At 43.3% G+C, this 21,703-nt stretch overlaps 1 protein-coding gene across 4 annotated transcripts in view; it reads right to left on the bottom strand.

The window, feature by feature from the left end:
* Positions 1-20,945, bottom strand: part of NMU (neuromedin U) — a 178,174-nt gene extending 157,229 nt beyond the window's left edge. For all 4 annotated transcript variants that reach the window (XM_063920906.1, XM_063920908.1, XM_063920907.1 and 1 more), the window contains exon 1: positions 20,611-20,945. In XM_063920906.1, the coding sequence (XP_063776976.1) occupies positions 20,611-20,773 (163 nt within the window). In that variant the 5' untranslated portion in view covers positions 20,774-20,945. The remainder of the gene's footprint in view (positions 1-20,610) is intronic.
* Positions 20,946-21,703: the final 758 nt, after the last annotated feature.

Raw genomic sequence — 21,703 nt, 5'->3', positions numbered from 1 at the left:
CCTGACTCCAGCCGTTCTGGCCACATAAATCTTCAAAGCCCTGACTACATCTAGTAACTTGGAATCCTCCAAGTCACGAGTAGCCGCAGGCACCACAATAGTTTGGTTCAAATGAAAAGATGACACCACCTTCGGCAGAAATTGCGGACGTGTCCGTAATTCTGCCCTGTCCATATGGAAAACCAGATAGGGGCTTTTACATGACAAAGCCGCCAATTCTGACACACGCCTAGCCGAAGCTAAGGCCAATAGCATGACCACTTTCCACGTGAGATATTTTAACTCCACGGTCTTAAGTGGCTCAAACCAGTGAGATTTCAGGAAACTCAACACCACGTTAAGATCCCAAGGTGCCACTGGTGGCACAAAAGGGGGTTGAATATGCAGCACTCCCTTTACAAACGTCTGAACTTCAGGAAGAGAAGCCAGTTCCTTTTGAAAGAAAATGGATAGGGCCGAAATCTGGACCTTGATGGACCCTAATTTTAAGCCCATAGTCACTCCCGACTGTAGGAAGTGAAGGAAACGGCCCAGCTGGAATTCCTCTGTAGGGGCCTTCCTGGCCTCACACCAAGCAACATATTTTCGCCATATACGGTGATAATGTTTTGCTGTCACGTCCTTCCTAGCCTTTATCAGCGTAGGAATAACTTCATCCGGAATGCCTTTCTCCGCTAGGATCCGGCGTTCAACCGCCATGCCGTCAAACGCAGCCGCGGTAAGTCTTGGAACAGACAGGGCCCCTGTTGCAACAGATCCTGTCTGAGAGGCAGAGGCCATGGGTCCTCTGTGAGCATTTCTTGCAGTTCCGGATACCAAGTCTTACTTGGCCAATCCGGAACAATGAGTATTGTTCTCACTCCTCTTTTTTTTACGATTCTCAGCACCTTGGGTATGAGAGGAAAGAGGAGGAAACACATAAACCGACTGGAACACCCATGGTGTCACTAGTGCGTCCACAGCTATCGCCTGAGGGTGTCTTGACCTGGCGCAATACCTTTGTAGCTTTTTGTTGAGGCGGGATGCCATCATGTCCACCTGTGGCAGTTCCCATCGATTTGTAATCTGTGTAAAGACTTCTTGATGAAGTCTCCACTCTCCCGGGTGGAGGTCGTGCCTGCTGAGGAAGTCTGCTTCCCAGTTGTCCACTCCCGGAATGAACACTGCTGACAGTGCTTGCACGTGATTCTCCGCCCAGCAAAGAATTCTGGTGGCTTCTGCCATCGCCACCCTGCTTCTTGTGCCGCCCTGGTGGTTTACATGAGCCACTGCGGTGATGTTGTCCGACTGAATCAGCACCGGTTGGTTGCGAAGCAGAGGCTCCGCTTGACTCAGGGCGTTGTATATGGCCCTTAGTTCCAGGATATTGATGTGCAGACAAGTCTCCTGACTTGACCACAGCCCCTAGAAGTTTCTTCCCTGAGTGACTGCCCCCCACCCTCGGAGGCTTGCATCCGTGGTCACCAGGACCCAGTCCTGTATGCCGAACCTGTGGCCCTCGAGAAGGTGAGCACTCTGCAGCCACCACAGAAGAGACACCCTGGCCCTGGGGGATAGGGTGATCAGCCGATGCATCTGAAGATGCGATCCGGACCACTTGTCCAACAGATCCCACTGAAAGGTCCTCGCATGGAACCTGCCGAAGGGAATGGCTTCGTATGACGCCACCATCTTTCCCAGGACTCGCGTGCATTGATGCACCGACACCCGTTTTGGTTTTAAGAGGTCTCTGACCAGAGTCACGAGCTCCTGAGCCTTCTCCTCCGGGAGAAACACCTTCTTCTGGTCTGTGTCCAGAATCATGCCCAGGAAGGGCAGTCTCGTCGTAGGAATCAGCTGCGACTTTGGAATATTCAGAATCCAGCCGTGCTGTTGTAACACCTCCCGAGAGTGTGCTACGCTGATCAGCAACTGCTCTCTGGACCTCGCCTTTATGAGGAGATCGTCCACGTATGGGATAATTGTAACTCCTTGCTTTCGCAGAAGCACCATCATTTCCGCCATTACCTTGGTAAATATTCTCGGTGCCGTGGACAGACCAAACGGCAACGTCTGGAATTGGTAATGACAGTCCTGTACCACAAATCTGAGGTACTCCTGATGAGGTGGATAAATGGGGACATGCAGGTAAGCATCCTTTATGTCCAGAGACACCATACAATCCCCCTCTTCCAGGCTCGCAATGACCGCCCTGAGCGATTCCATCTTGAACTTGTGGAGATATAATTTGTGAATTGCCGCTAACACTACTTCCCTTTCTATGTGGAAAGCTGGCAGGGCCGATTTGAGGTAACGGTGAGGGGGCATCACTTCGAATTCCAGCTTGTATCCCTGAGACACAATCTGTATAGCCCAGGGATCCACCTGTGAGCGAACCCACTGGTGGCTGAAATTTCAGAGACGCGCCCCCACTGCTCCTGGCTCCACCTGTGGAGCCCCAGCGTCATGCAGTGGACTTAGTGGAAGCCGGGGAGGACTTCTGTTCCTGGGAACTAGCTGTATTGTGCAGCCTCTTTCCTCTACCCCTGCCTCTGGCAAGAAAAGAAGCACCTCGGACTTTCTTGCCTCTTTGCGATCGAAAGGACTGCATTTGGTAATACGGTGCTTTCTTAGGTTGTGAGGGAATATATGGCAAAAAATTTGACTTCCCAGCCGTAGCTGTGGAAACTAGGTCCGAGAGACCGTCCCCAAACAATTCCTCACCCTTATAAGGTAAAACCTCCATGTGCTTTTTTGAGTCGGCATCACCTGTCCATTGCCGAGTCCACAGGACCCTTCTGGCAGAAATTGACATTGCATTTATTCTAGAGCCCAGTAGGCAAATGTCTCTCTGGGCATCCCTCATATATAGGACAGCGTCTTTTATATGCCCCAGGGTCAGTAATATAGTATCCTTATCTAAGGTATCAAGCTCCTCAGACAGAGTATCTGTCCATGCTGCTACAGCACTACACATCCAGGCCGACGCAATTGCCGGCCTCAGTAGGGTACCTGAATGTGTATAAACGGACTTCAGGATACCTTCCTGCTTCCTATCCGCAGGATCTTTTAGGGTGGCCGTATCCTGTGACGGCAGGGCCACCTTCTTAGATAAGCGTGTCAAAGCTTTGTCTACCCTAGGGGAGGATTCCCAGCGTAACCTGTCCGTTGGCGGGAAAGGATACGCCATAAGTAACCGTTTGGAAATCTGCACTTTCCTATCAGGAGAATCCCAAGCTTTTTCGCATAACTCATTTAACTCATGTGAAGGGGGAAAAGCCACTTCTTGCCTTTTTTCCCCAAACATATAAACCCTCTTGTCAGGGACAGGGTTTTCCTCTGAAATGTGCAATACATCCTTCATTGCTATAATCATGTAGCGGATGGCTTTAGCCATTTTAGGCTGCAACTTTGCATCATCGCCATCGACACTGGAGTCAGAATCCGTGTCGATATCTGTGTCAACAATCTGGGATAGTGGGCGCTTCTGAGACCCTGACGGCCTCTGCGCTGTAGGATCAGGCATGGGTTGAGACCCTGACTGTCCCAAGGCTTCAGCTTTATCCAACCTTTTATGCAAGGAGTTTACATTATCATTTAACACCTTCCACATATCCATCCAATCAGGTGTCGGCGCCGTCGACGGAGACACCACATTCATCTGCACCTGCTCTGCTTCCACATAGCCTTCCTCGGCAAACATGTCGACACAAGCGTACCGACACACCACACACACAGGGGATGCTCTATTTGGGGACAGAACCCCCACAAGGCCTTTTGGAGAGACAGAGAGAGAGTATGCCAGCACACACCCCAGCGCTATATAACCCAGGAATTACACAGTAACTTAGTGTTTACCCAGTTGCTGCTGTATTAGTGATTTTGCGCTAAATTTATGTGCCCCCCCTCTCTTTTTATCCTCTTTCTACTGTGATTCTGCAGGGGAGAGCCTGGGGAGCTTCCTCTCAGCGGAGCTGTGGAAAGAAAATGGCGCTGGTGAGTGCTGAGGAAGAAGCCCAGCCCCCTCAGCGGCGGGCTTCTGCCCGCGATTTTGTGTAAAATAATGGCGGGGGCTCATGCATATATACAGTGCCCAACTGTATATATTCCCTATTACGCCAAGAGGTACTCAATTGATGCCCAGGGCGCCCCCCCCTGTACCCTGCACCCTACAGTGACCGGAGTGTGTGGGTTTAATGTGGGAGCAATGGCGCACAGCTGCAGTGCTGTGCGCTACCTCATATGAAGACAGGAGTCTTCTGCCGCCGCTTTTGAAGTCTTCTTGCTTCTCTCGCCGGCTTCTGTCTTCTGGCTCTGCGGGGGGACGGCGGCGCGGCTCCGGGATCGGACGACCAAGGGTGCGTTCCTGTGTTCGATCCCTCTGGAGCTAATGGTGTCCAGTAGCCTAAGAAGCATGACCTATCCGCAGTTAGTAGGTCTGCTTCTCTCCCCTCAGTCCCACGTAGCAGAGAGTCTGTTGCCAGCAGAGCTCTCTGAAAATAAAAAAACCTAACAAAATACTTTCTTATTAGCAAGCTCAGGAGAGCTCACTAAAGTGCACCCAGCTCTGACCGGGCACAGATTCTAACTGAGGTCTGGAGGAGGGACATAGAGGGAGGAGCCAGTGGACACCAGTAGTCCTAATTCTTTCTTAGAGTGCCCTGTCTCCTGCGGAGCCCGTCTATTCCCCATGGTCCTTACGGAGTCCCCAGCATCCACTAGGACGTTAGAGAAAAGGTATAATAAACTGAACTTTAAGCACAGCAGCATCATGATCTGCTTTGGTCTGCTAAATACAGAGACGGCCCTAGGCATAGGCAAACTAGGCAAATGCCTAAGGCATTTGTCATGCCTAGGGGCACAAGCAGCTTCTGCTGATTAAAATGATATGCAGCATGCCTATATTCTGTGTGTGACTGCGGCTGTATCTGCATACAAAATGCTACGTTACAGTGTATTCCTGGAAATCACTGTAACCGTAGCATTTCATATGCAGATACAGCTACAGTCACACACAGAATATAGGCATGCCACATATAATTTTAATCAGCAGAAGCTGCTTGTGCAGCATAGCCACATGCAAATAAGATGCATTTTCATCAAAAAAGGTGCCCAACGTTAACAGAGCTGCCAGCTGACTCAAGCCAGGCATCTCCTGCTGCATGGCGTATTGAGGCAAGATGTATGAGGACACATCTGTATCCAAGCAGAGACAGAAGTCACAGTGTTAGCATCCATGTGAGTGCTGCATGTGGGTGGGATGGTTGTGCAATAGTGTTCGGTATATGTGTAAAGGGACCCATACACTACAACGATATGTCTGAGGCTGAAGTTGGAGGTGATTTGCCTTGAACTCTCCCGGAAGCTTCCCGGGAGTAGTTCCATACGATTCCATATGATTTGGTACATTTTGCATGCAATATATCTTATGCGATCCCAGCCATGCCTGCGGGAACTGACATATCCTGAGTGCAGCACTAATAATCTAGGGGAGCTGAGCCGACCCGTACGGGAACGCGCATCGGATCAGATCGGAAACACACCCAAAATGCCAGATTTCACCCCATATATCGGCCTGAATGCCCGAAATTGGATGAAATCGGGCATTATCGTTCTAGTGTATGGGGCCCTTAAGGAGCATTATGTATGTCATGTGTATAAGTGCACTAATAATGTGCGGCATATGTGAAAGGGACAATATGTGTGTCATTATGTGTATAAGTGCACTAATAATGTGCAGCACATGTGTTAGGGACATTATGTGTATAAAGGCATTAATAATATGCAGCATATGTGTTAGGGACATTATGTGTATAAAGGCATTAATAAAGGTTTGCATAATGGCCCTCATTCCGAGTTGTTCGCTCGCAAGTGAATTTTAGCAGATTTGCTCATGCTAAGCCGCCGCCTACTGGGAGTGAATCTTAGCATCTTAAAATTGCGAACGATGTATTCGCAATATTGCGATTACACACCTCGTAGCAGTTTCTGAGTAGCTTCAGACTTACTCGGCATCTGCGATCATTTCACTGCTTGTCGTTCCTGGTTTGACGTCACAAACACACCCAGCGTTCGCCCAGACACTCCCCCGTTTCTCCGGCCACTCCTGCGTTTTTTCCGGAAACGGTAGCGTTTTTTCCCACACGCCCATAAAACGGCCTGTTTCCGCCCAGTAACACCCATTTCCTGTCAATCACATTACGATCGCCAGAACGATGAAAATGCCGTGAGTAAAATTCCTAAGTGCATAGCAAATTTACTTGGCGCAGTCGCAGTGCGGACATTGCGCATGCGCATTAAGCGGAAAATCGCTGTGATGTGAAGATTTTTACCGAGCGAACAACTCGGAATGAGGGCCAATGTGTAAGGCACATTATGTTTATAAGGACATTAATAATGTGTGTCATATGTGAAAGGGGCATTACTGTGTGGTATTATGTGTACAAAGGCATTACTAATGTGTGGCATTATGTGTATATGGGGCTCTACTATATGGCGTAACGTATAGAAAGGGCACTACTGTGTGGTCTAATGTGAATAAAGAGCAATATGGTGTGGTGTAATGTGAATAAGGGGCCATTCAGTTTGATGTAATGTGAATAAGGGGCACTGCTGTGAGGAGTAACATATATAAAGTAAAATGGTACTACTTTGTGATGTAACATGAATAAGGGACACTATCGCATGATAAAATGTGAATAAAGTTTCCCTACTGTGTTGCATAATTTGAATTGGGGGTACTATTGTTTGACCATGCCCCTTCCCAGCAAGAACATGCCACTTTTTGAGCTGTGCAATGAATGTGCGCACTGTTCCTATTTAAAATATAGGGAGTAGGAGCACCAAAATGAGGCCTGCTATGGGTGAGGGGTGATAGTGCTGGGAAAGGGGTGCAGGGTCAGTGGCGGAACTAGTGGCGGTGCTAGGGGGCAGCGGACAAAATCTTGCCTAGGGCATCATATTGGTTAGGTCCGGCTCTCGCTGCATAGTTTAATTAGATAATTAATGCACTGTTATTCGGATTAGAAGGAGTATTGCTACTAAAATGTCTGCAAGTGTTTTTATTATTCTTATATGGGATTTATGTGTTTTATGCATTTGTTAACAACCAAGTGTACTGTACATACTGTATGCTGCGAGTGGGAATGGGCTTTAAACACCTCAAGCAGTATATACACAGCACCAAAGATCTTGTGACCTCACTAAGGAGTGTGTGTACAGATCAGCTGTGAATCAATTGGCAATCAATCAGCATTGACGTAACATTTATAATTTGCATGCTATGAAAGGTATACAGAGTAGCTGATTTGTTGCCATGGGCAACTTCTCCACTGTCTCACTTTTCCACTTTTATCACTGCTTAGTACATCTCCCCCTCCCAGTATCCCCTTTCTGACAGAAGAAGAGATTGCCGGTCAAGCATTCAGACCCGGTAATTTGCTGGATCAACCTGGGTTCTTCTTTTGTGTGAAAGGGTCAACGTGGGTTGCAATTCCCGGAACTTCGACCCTGGTCAAAAGCTCCGTAATAGTCCTAGGATTTTCTACTTATGTTGACCCTTTCACGCAGAAAAGAACCCAGGTTGACCCTGCAAATTACTGTGTCTGAATGCTTGACCGGCTATTTCTTCTAATGTCTGAAAGTGGTATAACTCTGCCATACTTGATTTACCTGCAGGAGAGAGTAGTCTGCTACTTGTAACAGCATTTACATTATTTTTTATTTTTTTATTTTAAAGGGTCATTATGTTGATATTTACAGTGTCGATATTCATATCAACACAATGTAGATAAGTATGTAGTCAATATTGGTGAAATGTCGACATTGATCATGTCAGAATCCGCAAAATGCTGATATGTTCACAATGTCAACATGTGAAATTTTGACATTCTGCATTGACCGGAGGTAAAGGGTTAGGCTATGGGAGGTGAGGGTTAGGCTATGGGAGGTGAGGGTTAGGCTATGGGAGGTAAAGGGTTAGGCTATGGGAGGTGAGGGTTAGGCTATGGGAGGTGAGGGTTAGGCTATGGGAGGTGAGGGTTAGGCTGTGGGAGGTAAAGGGTTAGGCTATGGGAGGTGAGGGTTAGGCTATGGGAGGTGAGGGTTAGGCTATGGGAGGTGAGGGTTAGGCTATGGGAGGTAAAGGGTAAGGCTATGGGAGGTGAGGGTTAGGGATAGGCACTATGGGGAGGGTGAGTGTAATGCTGTGAGAGGGGAGGCTTAGGGATAGGAACTAGGGGGAGGGTTAGGCTGTGGGAGCGGAGGTTAGGATTTGGCACTAGGGGTGGAGTAAGTGTTAGCCTGCGTGAAGGGAGGGTTGGGGATAGGCATTAGGAGAAGGGGTAGGGAAGGGTTAGACTACAGGAGGGGAGGGTTAGGGATAGGCACTATGGGGAGGGTTAGGGGTTAGTCTGCAGGGGAGTGTTAGGGGTTAGGCTACAGGAGATGAGATTAGGGTTTGGCACTAGGGGGAGGGTTAGGCTCTGGGAAGGTTATGGAGGCACTAGGAGGGGGCTATAGGTTAGGCTTTAGAAAGGGAGGGTTAGGTGTATGCACTAGGAGAGGGTTAGAGGGTAGGCTGCGGTAGGAGAGGTAAGTTTTAGGCGCAAGGGGAAGTCTTAGGGTTAGGCTGCGGGAGGGTTAGGGATAGGCACTATAGGGAGGGTAAGGGTTAGGCTGTGGGAGGAGAGGGTTAGAGATAGGCACTCGGGTGAAGGTTAGCACTAGGGGGAGAGTTAGGCACTAGGGGAAGGGTAAGGGATAGGCTGTGGGAGGGGAAGGTTAGTGATTAGGGGAGGCAGTCAACTGACCACCTGTCGGGATCCCAGCAGTCAAGATACCGACGCCGGAATCCTGACACCAGTCGTAGTCATGACCGCCGGCTGGTTACCCCTCTTGGGTGGTGGTCCACGCCACCACCCGGATGGGAATAGAAACCTGTGGTGACCGAAGTGTGGCGAGCGCAGGGAGCCCATGCGGGGACACGCTGCGCTCGCCGCCGGGATCCCGGCTGTCAGGCTCCTGACCGCCGGGATATCGTACAGATCGCTGGCTTAGGAATCACTTCTTTATGAGCCGGAAGTCATAATGATGTCAAAACTGGATCCAGCAGACACCACTAAAGTCGATATGATGAATGTCAACAAAATGTATCACACCCAATAAAAGTACCCTATTACAAAATCAAGCACTTCTATTCCAAACAAAAAATATCCGCCAATATTTCATTTAAGTTGGTAAAAAAAAAAAAACAATGATAACATTGCTCCTGACCTATAAAACCTTCAAAAGTTGATACTGTACGGTATGTGTCTGTTATTTCTATACATTTGAGAACAAGGCAATACAATGTTTTGTTAAATTTCTGGGGCTTTGATAATTGTCTCAAAGTGACTATGGGGAGAATACAAGAAAAAGTGTATTATTTTGTGATTATCCCTGTGTTTCCCTATGTAAAACTGATAAAGTAAAATATGTATTTCCCCCCGTGAGACAGCGAATGAAAGCCCTATTTCTTCTTAAGACAGCGCTACACAAATGACTTACTTAATAAAGTTATTCCTAGAGAAGTTAACGTAGGCAGTAGAGCACAAAACTGTTTGTGGTCTCTGGGGCTGATTCTGAGCCGCAGGCACAGTGGCTGTAGTTGCGGGCAGCCGTGAAAGCCTGGTGTACTGCCTTATGGTAAAGCTAGATTCAATTCAGCTAATGCAGGGTCCATGCAAGTGGACGGTCGTGCCCCCATTATGCTATCGTCTGCTATTGCCAGCATTAGTATAAGCACTTGCACCAGCCCCTGGCTAGATGAAAGATTCCATAGATTGTAAGCTTGCGAGCAGGGCCTTCCTACTTCTATGTCTGTCTGTTTTTACCCAGTTTTGTTCTATTACTGTTGTTCTAATTGTAAAGCGCAATGGAATATGCTGCGCTATACAAGAAACTGCTAATAAATAAATAAATAAATAAATAAATAAAAGATCTACCAGAAACAGGCTCCCCTTCCCCGTACACATGATTCAGACTCGCATAGAGCTTCTGATACAAGCCAGTGACACTCCCATGATATACCCACAAGTCAGGGCGGTTACATGCCATCACCACCTCATTTACAGAAAGACAGATCCAGCCCAGTTCCGACTCAGAATAGGACAGATATACGCAGTGATACAAAAATTTGTATATGTGTTCTATTCTATTCTATGGGTGTGGGTGGACACTCACAAGTGGGAATAGTCCCTGCTGGTTGGCATGCCGACCGTCAGGATTGTGAGGGGTCACATAACTACATCCCGTATGGCAGTATATTGAAATGTGTTATTTAATAAAGGGTAATGTAACTGAATAACAGTGAGTTCCCAAGTTAACTTCATGAATGTGGTATAAATAGGATTTGAGTCCAAATCCATTTTATTGCAGTGTTCTATAAATGTGTGTATAACATATATAACACAAAATGTGAGAAGCGGTATCATTGCATGGGCATTCTCTATGATCAGTTTAGTCATGACCCTTCCCCATGACCCTATTGGAAAAAGCGCTAAAGTGACGGCTCTGCCACTCAGGCATAGCAAAGCGAGTGGGAGGAGAGGGGATTTTGTTATTAAATAAAAACATGTCATTTTCTACAGCCAGTACAAACATCAGGAAACAATGGGGTAAAACATTGGAGATGTGCTCTTTATCAATGGTAGAACAAATTTTGAGAGAGAGATCATTTAAGAGAATTCACTATACAAATTACGTCCACTTTAATATGCCAATTCAAGATTTTGAGGATTACGAATTACTCGATTGCAAAATCACAAAACATACCAATAAACTCATGATTAAAAAGAAAAAGAAGTTTATTAGGGACAAACAACAGAAATTTAAAAAAAAAACATACAGGAGAAACAGCATTTGGAAAAGAGCTGATAAATTACTTTTTATTAGAGGATTATGAATCAGTTTATTAAAGAACATCTGTACAAAGGAGCCCTCACAAAAAAACATCTAAAAATGTAATTCCTTAAAGAAGACTTATAAGAAGTTCCTAAGAACTACCAGAGAACCTCCGAACAGAATGCAAAATAGAAGATTTGAGTTTGATAGAGATCTCTATCAATGCAATGATGATTTTATACTTCCAACAAAAAATAGATATGCCCCATTAGAAGAAAAACAGGAACAGCCGTTGTATGGAACATTTCAGAAAGGAGGAGAAACAATTATTTTTAGACCAAAGAGAAACCAAAGGAAGGAAAGAGAGAAAAGAATGGGGCAATAAACAAACTAAAAATATTACAAGGAAAAATAAGAGAAAGAGGGATAATAATCACACAGGCACTGAAGAAACTATAAATAGTGAGAATAACAAAGTATTATTTTATTAATTTAATTAAAGTGACAGTAAACAAATAATGACATGTTCTTATTAGAAAAGTGCTTTCAAGTTGCCCCCGCCACAGAGATTAATCTGTCTCAATTATTTTTAGATATACAGAAATATATAAGGAAACTCACCCTTAAAAAATATATATAAACTAAAAATGAAGAATTTTTTTTAGGGTATGCTGGGGAAAAAAAATAACAAAAATGACTCAAATGTCATTAATACAATCTTCCCTTAAAAAAACCATCAAATTATTTTCGCTCTTATACAAAAGATCCATTTATAGAGAGTTTTTGTAAGCTCATAAAAGAGGAAGTACATAAAGTAGAATCTAAAAAAAAATAAAAAATATAATTTACAGCATAAAAGACATAAAAACGCAAAACAAAACAAAATGATTATTACAGCTCATCTCAAAGATAAGATGTATTAAATACTATTGGAGATATTAATTTGCAAGACAGTTACATTATCAACCATGAAAAGAGAGTTGATTCTATTAAGTCATTCTTAGAGAATACAGAATATGATTCAAGCTTAAAAGACTTAATTTTAGATGGAATTTTATATAAAAAATAATGTAAGCTCTCACGAGTAGGGCCCTCTTCCCTCATGTGCTTATTCTTTTCTTACTTTAATAATACTCGACTGCCCCAAATCCTGCAGTTTTCGGCCACCCTGATACTTATTTCAGTGTCATTGTTTTCCTGTTTTGATAATTTGCTTATGTACTCTGTAACTGGGCGCTACAGAAACCTTGTGGTGCCATATAAAGGATAATAATAATAATAATAATAATAATAATTGTTGTATTTGCCTACAGACCACTGGTATAGTTATGGGCACCAGGTTTGTCCAAAACTACACTAATTTATTTATGGTGGAGTGTGGGGATGAAACCATATGGTTAACTGACAATAATATAGCAAATCTGGTGTGTTTTTTTATATGGAAGGGGACTATTGAGGAATTGGAAACAAATTGTACGTAAATAGCATCAATGAGCATATTAATTTCCAAAATAGTAGAGAAAACATATTTTCTAGATTTGGGAATATATATAAAATATTGTAATATTTTTTCAAAAGCCTATAGCTAAGTATTGGACTCAAACTATTACAGTACATTGCAGCAAACAGTGAATATTATAAAAATGGCAAAGAGGAATACCATTTGGCCAATTCCTACATATGAAGAGAAATTGTACTGAAGAATATATCACATAACGATTTATTTAAAAATAAGAAAGAAAAAGCTAAACCTATTCTTAACCCTGCAGCATGGTCTTTTATAACAGAATATAATTGAGACCATAAAATTATAACATGGATATTTTAAAAATATTGGCCTGTCTTACAAAAAAAGACCTTATGATACCTTCAAAACAAAAAATGTAAAGCAATATTTCAAGTTTGAAATTTCAAAGTAAATTTCAAAACTCGGTTGTAAATCAAATTCAAGGTGAAGGAATTTATAACATGCAATACCAGTAATGTAAATTTATTTGATTAGGTGTTCTTGTAATTTATATTATGTAGGTAAAACATCAAGGTCTCTTAAAACCAAACTCAGCGAACACATACGTAACATCAGAAGGACTTAGAACCACATTCTTTATCTGCTAATTTTAAAATCTATCATAAATGTTCCACTAGTCACATCACTGGTTTTTGAGAGATAAAACATATACTGTACAAGCAAACTTGAAAGAGCAAAATTGAGAAAACAAACTAGTCAAAACAGAAGTGGAACATATGCACACATTACACTCAGCGGGTCTTAATATAGTTCAGATTGAAATAGTTCCTCAATTAATTTCTGTATGAATATTCAGGTTTTCCATATCATCTCCAGAAGTTGGAACGCAAGACTTCCATCACTTCCTGATAGTTGGAACGCAATTTGCATTCCACTGTCGCTCTGTCTTCCGGACAAGATCTAATTACCATTGACTTAACCAGACAATCATTGTTTATAAAGCTGTCTCCTTGAAACGCAGGAGATTGAGCTAGTTGCTGGGACAACAACTACTTGCAGAAATAAGTTAGCCACCAGAAACAGGAAGAAAGTCATCATACTTCCAGTGCTTTGGAACGCATCTGCGTTCTACTTGGACTCCATTGGAAGCCAGCAGTGAGGATTTTATGCCCCTTTAATCTATTAATGTATGAAGTAATGATAATTTCTCTTTGGTTTTTGTAACCTCATTGGAGAAAAAAAGGAAAGGAGACTAAAACATTGGATTCATGAAATAAGGACAGTATTCTTCATTATTGTGTCTCATATTGCAGACAACAGTGTGCACTGTATTTTGACATTAATTATTGCAATATATAGAATTTATCCTCATGTATCAAATTCTTATTTCCCTTTAGATCATACATGCCGACTTATTGATAGCTCCCTCCAGTAGGGAGCAGCCAGGTAGCACAACAGGGAGGTGTGGATCCAGAATAGGCCAAATTACCAGCATTATAAAGCAGGGGGTTGGGCTATGATCATACGATTCAGCATCAATCTTGTCAATGCCCCGCCTACTTTTCCCTTGCATGATGAGCGGAGGGTGCAGTGGTGTAAGCAGGATGCTGGACAATTGCCACTCTTCCGGTGGACCGGGAGTGCCACATGATTTTCGGGAGCCTCCCAACCAATTCCGGGAGAGTCGGTAAGTATGCTTTAGATTGTAGGTGACCAGGACCCAATTACCTCTGTCTATCTGTTACCTAGTTTTGGTGTATTACGGTTTTGTTCACAATTGTAAATTGCAACTGAATATGCTGTCATTATATTAAAAAAAGGTAATAAATAAATATCTATTATCGATTTTGAAATATTTTGCGGGGTTTTTTTTGTTGTATTTCCAGGACTAGTTCTAAAAATTGAAAATTATATCAACAAATGGTGCTGTGCTGTCACTGCATGCTCTATCTATCTATCTATCTATCTATCTATCTATCTGTCTGTCTGTCTGTCTGTCTGTCTGTCTGTCTGTCTGTCCGTCCATCTATCCATCTGCCTATCGGGTCGATCAGTCTATCTGCTTAACAATCTGTTTATTTGCCTGCCGACCTATTTATCAATCATTGATATTTGTGTTTCATATATGCTTTGAAATAAGATCAATTCAACAATTCTTCCTTGTCAAATTTAAATAATATTCTCCATAAAGAACAGTGATATCATTTTTTTCTGTATATTTTATAAACTTAATGTATAGGTGGCATTATTTTAAAATGTGCTTAACAATTTGTATTCATATTATCTATGATAATTCTAATTGATTGATACACATACAATACTGGAATTAACATAATAACAGTATTATATTGCTCAGTAGAACGTGGGATGCGGTAACAAACAATATGCAAATTCTTTACGTACTGCCTGCTCTGATGATGTCACACATATACGTAATATTATCCTGCATCCCCTGCATCACCACCCACACTGCTCTGTTTTGTTGTTTTGATACATGACACAATATTCATTCCCTATACCATGACTGTTTGGATGTTGACAGACAGTGCTGGAGATATTATTTCACTCCAAGCTAGTAAGTAAACTCTAGAACTTGTTCATACATATGGACTGTGAAAATGGCTAAAACCAAATACGAGCAAACATAACTCTGACTCTTAATTGTCCTCATTTTGTTTAATACATTTTTTCCAATGAGAAAAATGCAAAATTAAAGAAAATGTTAAATACACACACACACACACACACACACACACACACACACACACACACACACACACGTAAATATGTATATATATATATATATATATATATATATATAGTGATTCAAAAGTTACAGTACACCCTTTTGTTTCAAAAACTGTGCAGGAAATGGGAAAACTGAATACACCAGTAAGGTATGTGTGAGGTGGGCTATCTTTTAGGGTACATACCAAACATGGGTGCCATCTTGAGATTGGCCATCTTGAATCTAAGTCAGTTTTTTTCAAATGGAAAGGGTGTTGTGTAACATGTCAGACAACATCTGATCAGAATTTGCTGAAAAGTTTATTGCTGCAAACTGATTTGAAATAGCAGCTATGGTTCAAAAGTTACAACACTTTTTTTGTTGCAGGTAACTGAAGATGGCTTTGTCAAAAGAGGAGAGAACTGAGGTCACTTTGATGTCTGGAGAATGAAGTTTCCATGTCATTGCTGAGAATTTTAACAACCGACACCCAGAAAGACCTCCAATTTCACATAGCACTGTCAGGTGCCTAATTTCCAAATTCCGAGAAACTGGGACTGTGGCTGACAAGGCACGGAGTGGTCATCCAAAAAGTGCTACTGACGAGACAACCTCAACAATGGTTTCGGCTCTTCACGAAGGATGCCAAAACTATTATTGAGGTTGTCTTGTCAGTAGCACTTTTTGGACGACCACTCCATGACTTGTCAGCCACAGTCCCAGTTTCTCGGAATTTGGATATTAGGCACCTGACAGTGTTATGTGAAATTGGAGGTCTTTCTGGGTACCAGTTGCTAAAATCTGCAGCTATGACACGGAAACTTTGTTCTTCAGACATCAAAATGACCTCAATCCTCTCCTCTTTTGTCAAAGCCATCTTCAGTTACCTGCAATAAACTTTTCAGCAAATTCTGATGTTGTTTGAGATGTTACATGACCCTCTTTACAATTGAAAAAACTTAGATTCAAGATGGCCGATTTCAAGATGGCACCCATGTTCGGTACATACCCTAAAAGATAGCCCACCTCACCCATACCTTACTGGAGAATTCAGTTTTCCCATTTCCTGCACAGTTTTTGAAACAAAAGGGTGTACTGCGACTTTTGAATCACCCTGTATATATACGTATGTGTGTGAACGAGCACACAATACCTATGACAAAAGTATGGCTCATGAAGACATTTCCAGTTTGCTAGTAATGATACACTATTATCTGTTACACTACAGGAGAGTCAACCGCTTCAGCAAATCTCTGCACAAATCTTACAAATCACATTGAAAAACATCTAAGTCACATTAAAAAGAACTTCATACACAGTAATGTTACATTTCATAGTAAAGCTCATTATTGTATGTGCACAATTAGAAGACTCACTTCTGTGTTCCATAATTATTTACTGACCACTGCTTTAATAGATCATTTATTCCTTACTGTAGTATCTGAAACATTATTCCCTTTTAAATCCATTTCATATAGGTCTAGCTATTCATATACTATAAAGGATGCAGCATAAATGGGAGGAGGTCATTTTTTTTGTATCATCTGAATTAAGGTTTTAAGGCCCATATAGACGGGCCGATGCGGGAGAGATGTGTGCTGAGCGGTTCGCTCAGCACACATCTCTCCCGCTGCTCAGCACAGCGCGATCTGCATGCATGCAGGCCAATCTAGCACCAGCGATAGCGATGCGCGGGGCTGCGCATCGCTATTGCTGTACGGGGTACACACGGAGCGATAATGCTCAAATTCTAAGCAATCTAGTCAGATTGCTTAGAATATCGCTCCGTGAGTACCCCCCTTAAAGCAAACAGAGTAATATTACTCTAATAATAATGTGAAGTAAGCAGAATAATATAGTGCACAGTTATAAACTATTAAAATAATTTTTTTTGAAAGTGTATAAATGTACTGTAAAATGTAATGGAATGTGCATTAAGGGGTATATTCAATTGACGTCGAAAGCTGCCGTCTGACGAAAAGACGGCAGTTTTCGACTTTTCTTTAGGTCAGAAGGGGTTCCAACCTATTCAATATATTCGACAAGTCGAGGAGTTCGACTTGTTGAAAAGCACGTGGATCGGCGGAATAGCTGCCGATCCACGTGCTTGTGTCGAAAAGTTTTGGCCCCCTTTTCGACCATCTCACTCCGACATAAAAAAATGTTGGACTGAGATGTGGGACCCAGAGGAGGAGGGGGGGGGGGGGGGGGAGCCGCAGTGAGACAGGCGACAGCCGCGGGCATACAGGGGAGATCAGCGCTACAGCACAGCGCTGCAGCAGTATGTCACACAGCCGCGCCGCTCACGGCAGCGTTCACCCGGCTCCAGCAAGTGAGGTCACGCTTGCTGGAGCCGGGTGGACACTTTCGTGAGGTCTGGCGGCTGTGTGACATCCTCCTGCAGCGCTACTGTAGCGCTGATCTCCGTCTAACCCGCGGCTGTCCCCGCTGGTCTCCTCGCAGCCCCCCCCCCTCTCCTCCTCTGGGTCCCTCATCTCAATTCAACATGAAAAAGTCGAATTGAGATGAGATTGAATAGGGGTTGTCGGACCCATTCCGACAAATGTATGTCGGAATGGATCCGACCCTAATTGAATATACCCCTAAGTCTGGAACACTGACATTATGCATGGATTATTATACCATGTAATACATTCTGAGCACAGGGATTTAAGGAACATTCCCCTTTCCTATGTGAATGCTACAGGTACCAGAGGTATTGTTGGTACTGGATGCTAGTGAACGGTGCTATGGCTACACAATTGTTTGGAATTTGGCTTCTATAAATTTCCGATCCACCTAAAAATCACTAATTCCATCACTAAGTGTAGTCTATCGTGTCAGCGTTCAGAATGTCGGCAATGGGATTTAGCGTTAAATCTCAGTCTAAGCCTAACCATAACCCTAATCTAACCCTAACACTAATTTAAAACTAACCCTAACTGATGCCTATCACTAACCCTCAATTTGTGTCAGTGTCAACATGTGATTGTCGACATTCTATACATACTGTATTGACATTTTGAATATCAACGTTCAGCCCATGCTGACATTATGGTGTCAACACGCTGCATGTTAACATGATGAATGCATACCCTATAATTGATTATTATGATAGAATCCCACAGGTCCTCTACCCCACAAGGCTCACATGGGCTCTATAGTTTGTTACAACACATAGGCGCAGCTTGTATGCATCAGAATGGGACTGCTGATCCGTATGGAGAGTGCACCAACTGTATATACAACTAAGATCTGTATTGAAAGGGGATCCGGTCTGAAGATCGACAGTGTCTAGGTCGACAGTGTGTAGATCGATCACTATAGGTCGACAGTCACTAGGTCGACAGGGTTTGAAGGTTGACAGGGTTTCTTGGTCGACATGTTCTAGGTCGACAGGTCAAAGGGTCGACATGAGTTTTTCAATTTTTTTTCTTTTTTTGAACTTTTTCATACTTAACGATCCACGCGGACTATGATTGGGAATAGTAACCTTGCCCTAAGCATGGCGAGTGAAGTGAGCCATGCGAGGGGACACAGTGCACTAATTGGGCTTCCCGGTCACTGTACGGAGAAAACGACCCCCTCCAAAAATTAAAGACTCATGTCGACCTTTTGACCTGTCGACCTAGAACATGTCGACCTAGTGACTGTCGACCTATAATGGTCGACCTAAACATTGTTGACCAAGACACTGTCGATCTAATGATCCACACCCATTGAAAGCTGTACACCAGAGATCAGTGCTTGCTACCTCTGTACTCCACCCAGCATTCATGTAATGTGCTTGCTGGAAAAGAAATCTGTATTTGTGTACACAATCTAACACACACCTGCTGCAGAGCTTCTGATGTGAAGATACCAACAACACTGTTACATGGTGTTCAGGGCACACTGCTCTGTGCCACTATGCTTCCCGCTTCTTTCCTGACTACACTGAAATACTGAAATCAACCTGGACTCTCGGGAGTAGTGTATATTAAAGGTGTTTATGTGACATATACTGGGTGAATTAGATCATGTCAAAAGGTGTAAATACAGCATAGCTTCAAAAATATTACACCCATGACCCATTTATCAACCTCTTTATCCACTTCTCTCCCTGACACATTATTCTGCGCTAATTTCAGTAGTTCACAATACATACTGTAAATCTTTTATCCAAGTCACATAATTCAGTCCAAACTAACTCAGTTGATGTAGTGTGAAATATGTGAACTGATCACTATATCCTGGCTTAGTAGGTGTCATACAGAAATGTATGTTACACCCTGCAGAGAGTTCTGTTTGACATTAATCCCCCAAGGTATTTGATCTAATTCTTACACTTTTTATATAATGTAATTAGTGAGAAAAGGAAAACATGTTCAAATGGGATTCGGTGAAAGCAGTACCAGACTAATGGTTCCATTTACTAAGCCTTGGATGGAGGTAAAGTGGACAGAGATAAAGTACCAGCCAGTTAGCTCTTAACTGCCATTTTTTAAACCCAGCCTGTGACACGGCAGTTAGGAGCTGATTGGTTGGTACTTTATCTCCGACGACTTTACCTCTATCCACGGCTTTGTAAATAGACATCCAAATCCCTGTTCAAATCTACATGTATATAACCATGCATGGGTTATTGTGGGTACAGACATCCAAATTTAAGGGGGTGGATCACTAATACTCAGTGTCAGAAATGTGTTTTCCTTTTGGCTTTTACAAATAAAATGTTATTTGAAGTATTTCGCTATTTTTGTTTCCCTTTAAAAGCATCGGGATCTTTCACAAAGCAGCTCCAACACTCATAACACCAACCTTCCGAAATCTTTCATTTAACACCATAATATCACACCAAAACCTGCAGATCATAATTCAGGCAGGAGAATTCCTATCTTCAACTTCCTCACTCCAGAATCCTGCAGGTCTTCCTAAGGTTTGCACACACTGCCCAGGAATAATCTCATTTTATCCAGCTGTCAGTTCCTACATTCTCTAATGCATAGCATTTTAATGAGCAGTATTTGGAGAAAACCGAATTATGGGAACAGACAGGAAAGAGGAGTTCTCCATGTGTGTATGTGTAGAGGTCAGTAGGTGATGAGAGGAGTCAGGGAAGCCAGACAGACATGCAGGAACACACAGGGTACCTCTCAGATAGGATGTAAGGGGAGATTCACAGAACCAGAGACTCGGCATGATATACTGTAGCATTTAAATGAATACATTTTTGCAGGTGTCAGCAGAAGAGAGTTTAAAGTACTGAAAAGCTCAGTAAAAAAATCGAATATGAACTACAATAGAATAATACAAGCATGGAGAACAGCAGGACAGAAGAAGCAGGTTAGCAAATAATTTGAAGTTGGACTACATTATATTAGGATTAGATTTCAGCTCTTGTGGTACTACAAATGTCAGCAAACTGTAACATAATTTCACAACAGCCACAAGTTGCTTTGCATGTACAGACTGGTTCAGGAAACAATATAATAAGGTGATTATAAGGGTAAGGTGACTGCTGGTACCTGTTGCTGATGAGAGGTGAGAAGTAAATGCGTGGAATACCTCTTACCTTGGCAGATGCCAGTCCAGGACACTAGAATGATGAGAAGCAGCAGGCCACACGGAGTCTGCCCCCTGAAGGTGTATTGGTGGTGCCTGCTCTGGTCTCTGTCCTCACTGGCATGGTGCTGAATAGGATGCTGCCTCTTGCAGCTGCTGGAACTCAGCATCATTTTAGAGCACAGTCTTCCCTGACTAGTATAAGATGAGAAGTGTGGAAATCCCTCCTGCCAGCACCTGCTTACAATCCCCGGGCTCCTCTCCTGCTGCACTTCAGCGCTCCCCGGTGCTGCCTCGTACTTTTATAGTGTAGCCATGTGGCTGATCCAGGCGGATCGCGGTGCGCACAACAGGGACTATCGTCATCAGCTCACAGTCCCCCCCCACTCCCCTGCATCACACAGCAGCGCACGTATGGCGCTCCATTCCGCACAAGGGCCAAAAATACCACATTGTCTTTATAACTGTATAATTGACCGCCCATACACTTTTTATATACCAGATAACTTTTGCACGCATCTGGGAGTTTTTCCAAACTTGGTAACATTGCCCTCTTCATGTGTTGTAGCCTTTTCGTATACAGTATGCACACACAAACTGAGTAGCTTAGAAGTTACAAAAGTCGGGGTCCATTTATAAAGCAGCAACAACTATTTTTTTCAGTTGTGTCGTTAAGTTCCACATTCTCCCCCCACCCCCACCCCCACCCCCCATGCCTCCAGAAAGTTGTTGTCACAGCTTTTCCCTATTTATCAAGAGGGAAATTGTATAGAAATAACAGCTGTCCCTTGCGATCCCCCAATTTTTGCATCCTATTACGGTCCCCATAGTTTGCTAGTCTGCTATGGGGACTGTGAAGTGGGCATAATTTAACAAACTGAGAAACAAATACACATAACTCCATCTCCTGTGCCGTGTCCCGATGATTGTTTTGCGTATGCGCACCCTTCCAGCTTGCACGAAGTGATGCAATGGCTACTAGCCATTGCATAAAAACCGTTAGATGGTACAACCATCGATAGTAACTATGGGGGTAATTCAGACTACATCGCTGCAGCGGCAGCGATCGCAGTCTTGATCACTTTGTGGAGCACACTGTGGCC

This window comes from Pseudophryne corroboree, chromosome 1, assembly GCF_028390025.1.
Source record: "Pseudophryne corroboree isolate aPseCor3 chromosome 1, aPseCor3.hap2, whole genome shotgun sequence".
Taxonomy (NCBI): domain Eukaryota; kingdom Metazoa; phylum Chordata; class Amphibia; order Anura; family Myobatrachidae; genus Pseudophryne; species Pseudophryne corroboree.
The sequence above is the reverse complement of the archived record's forward strand: the minus strand, read 5'-3'. Positions and strand labels throughout refer to the sequence as shown.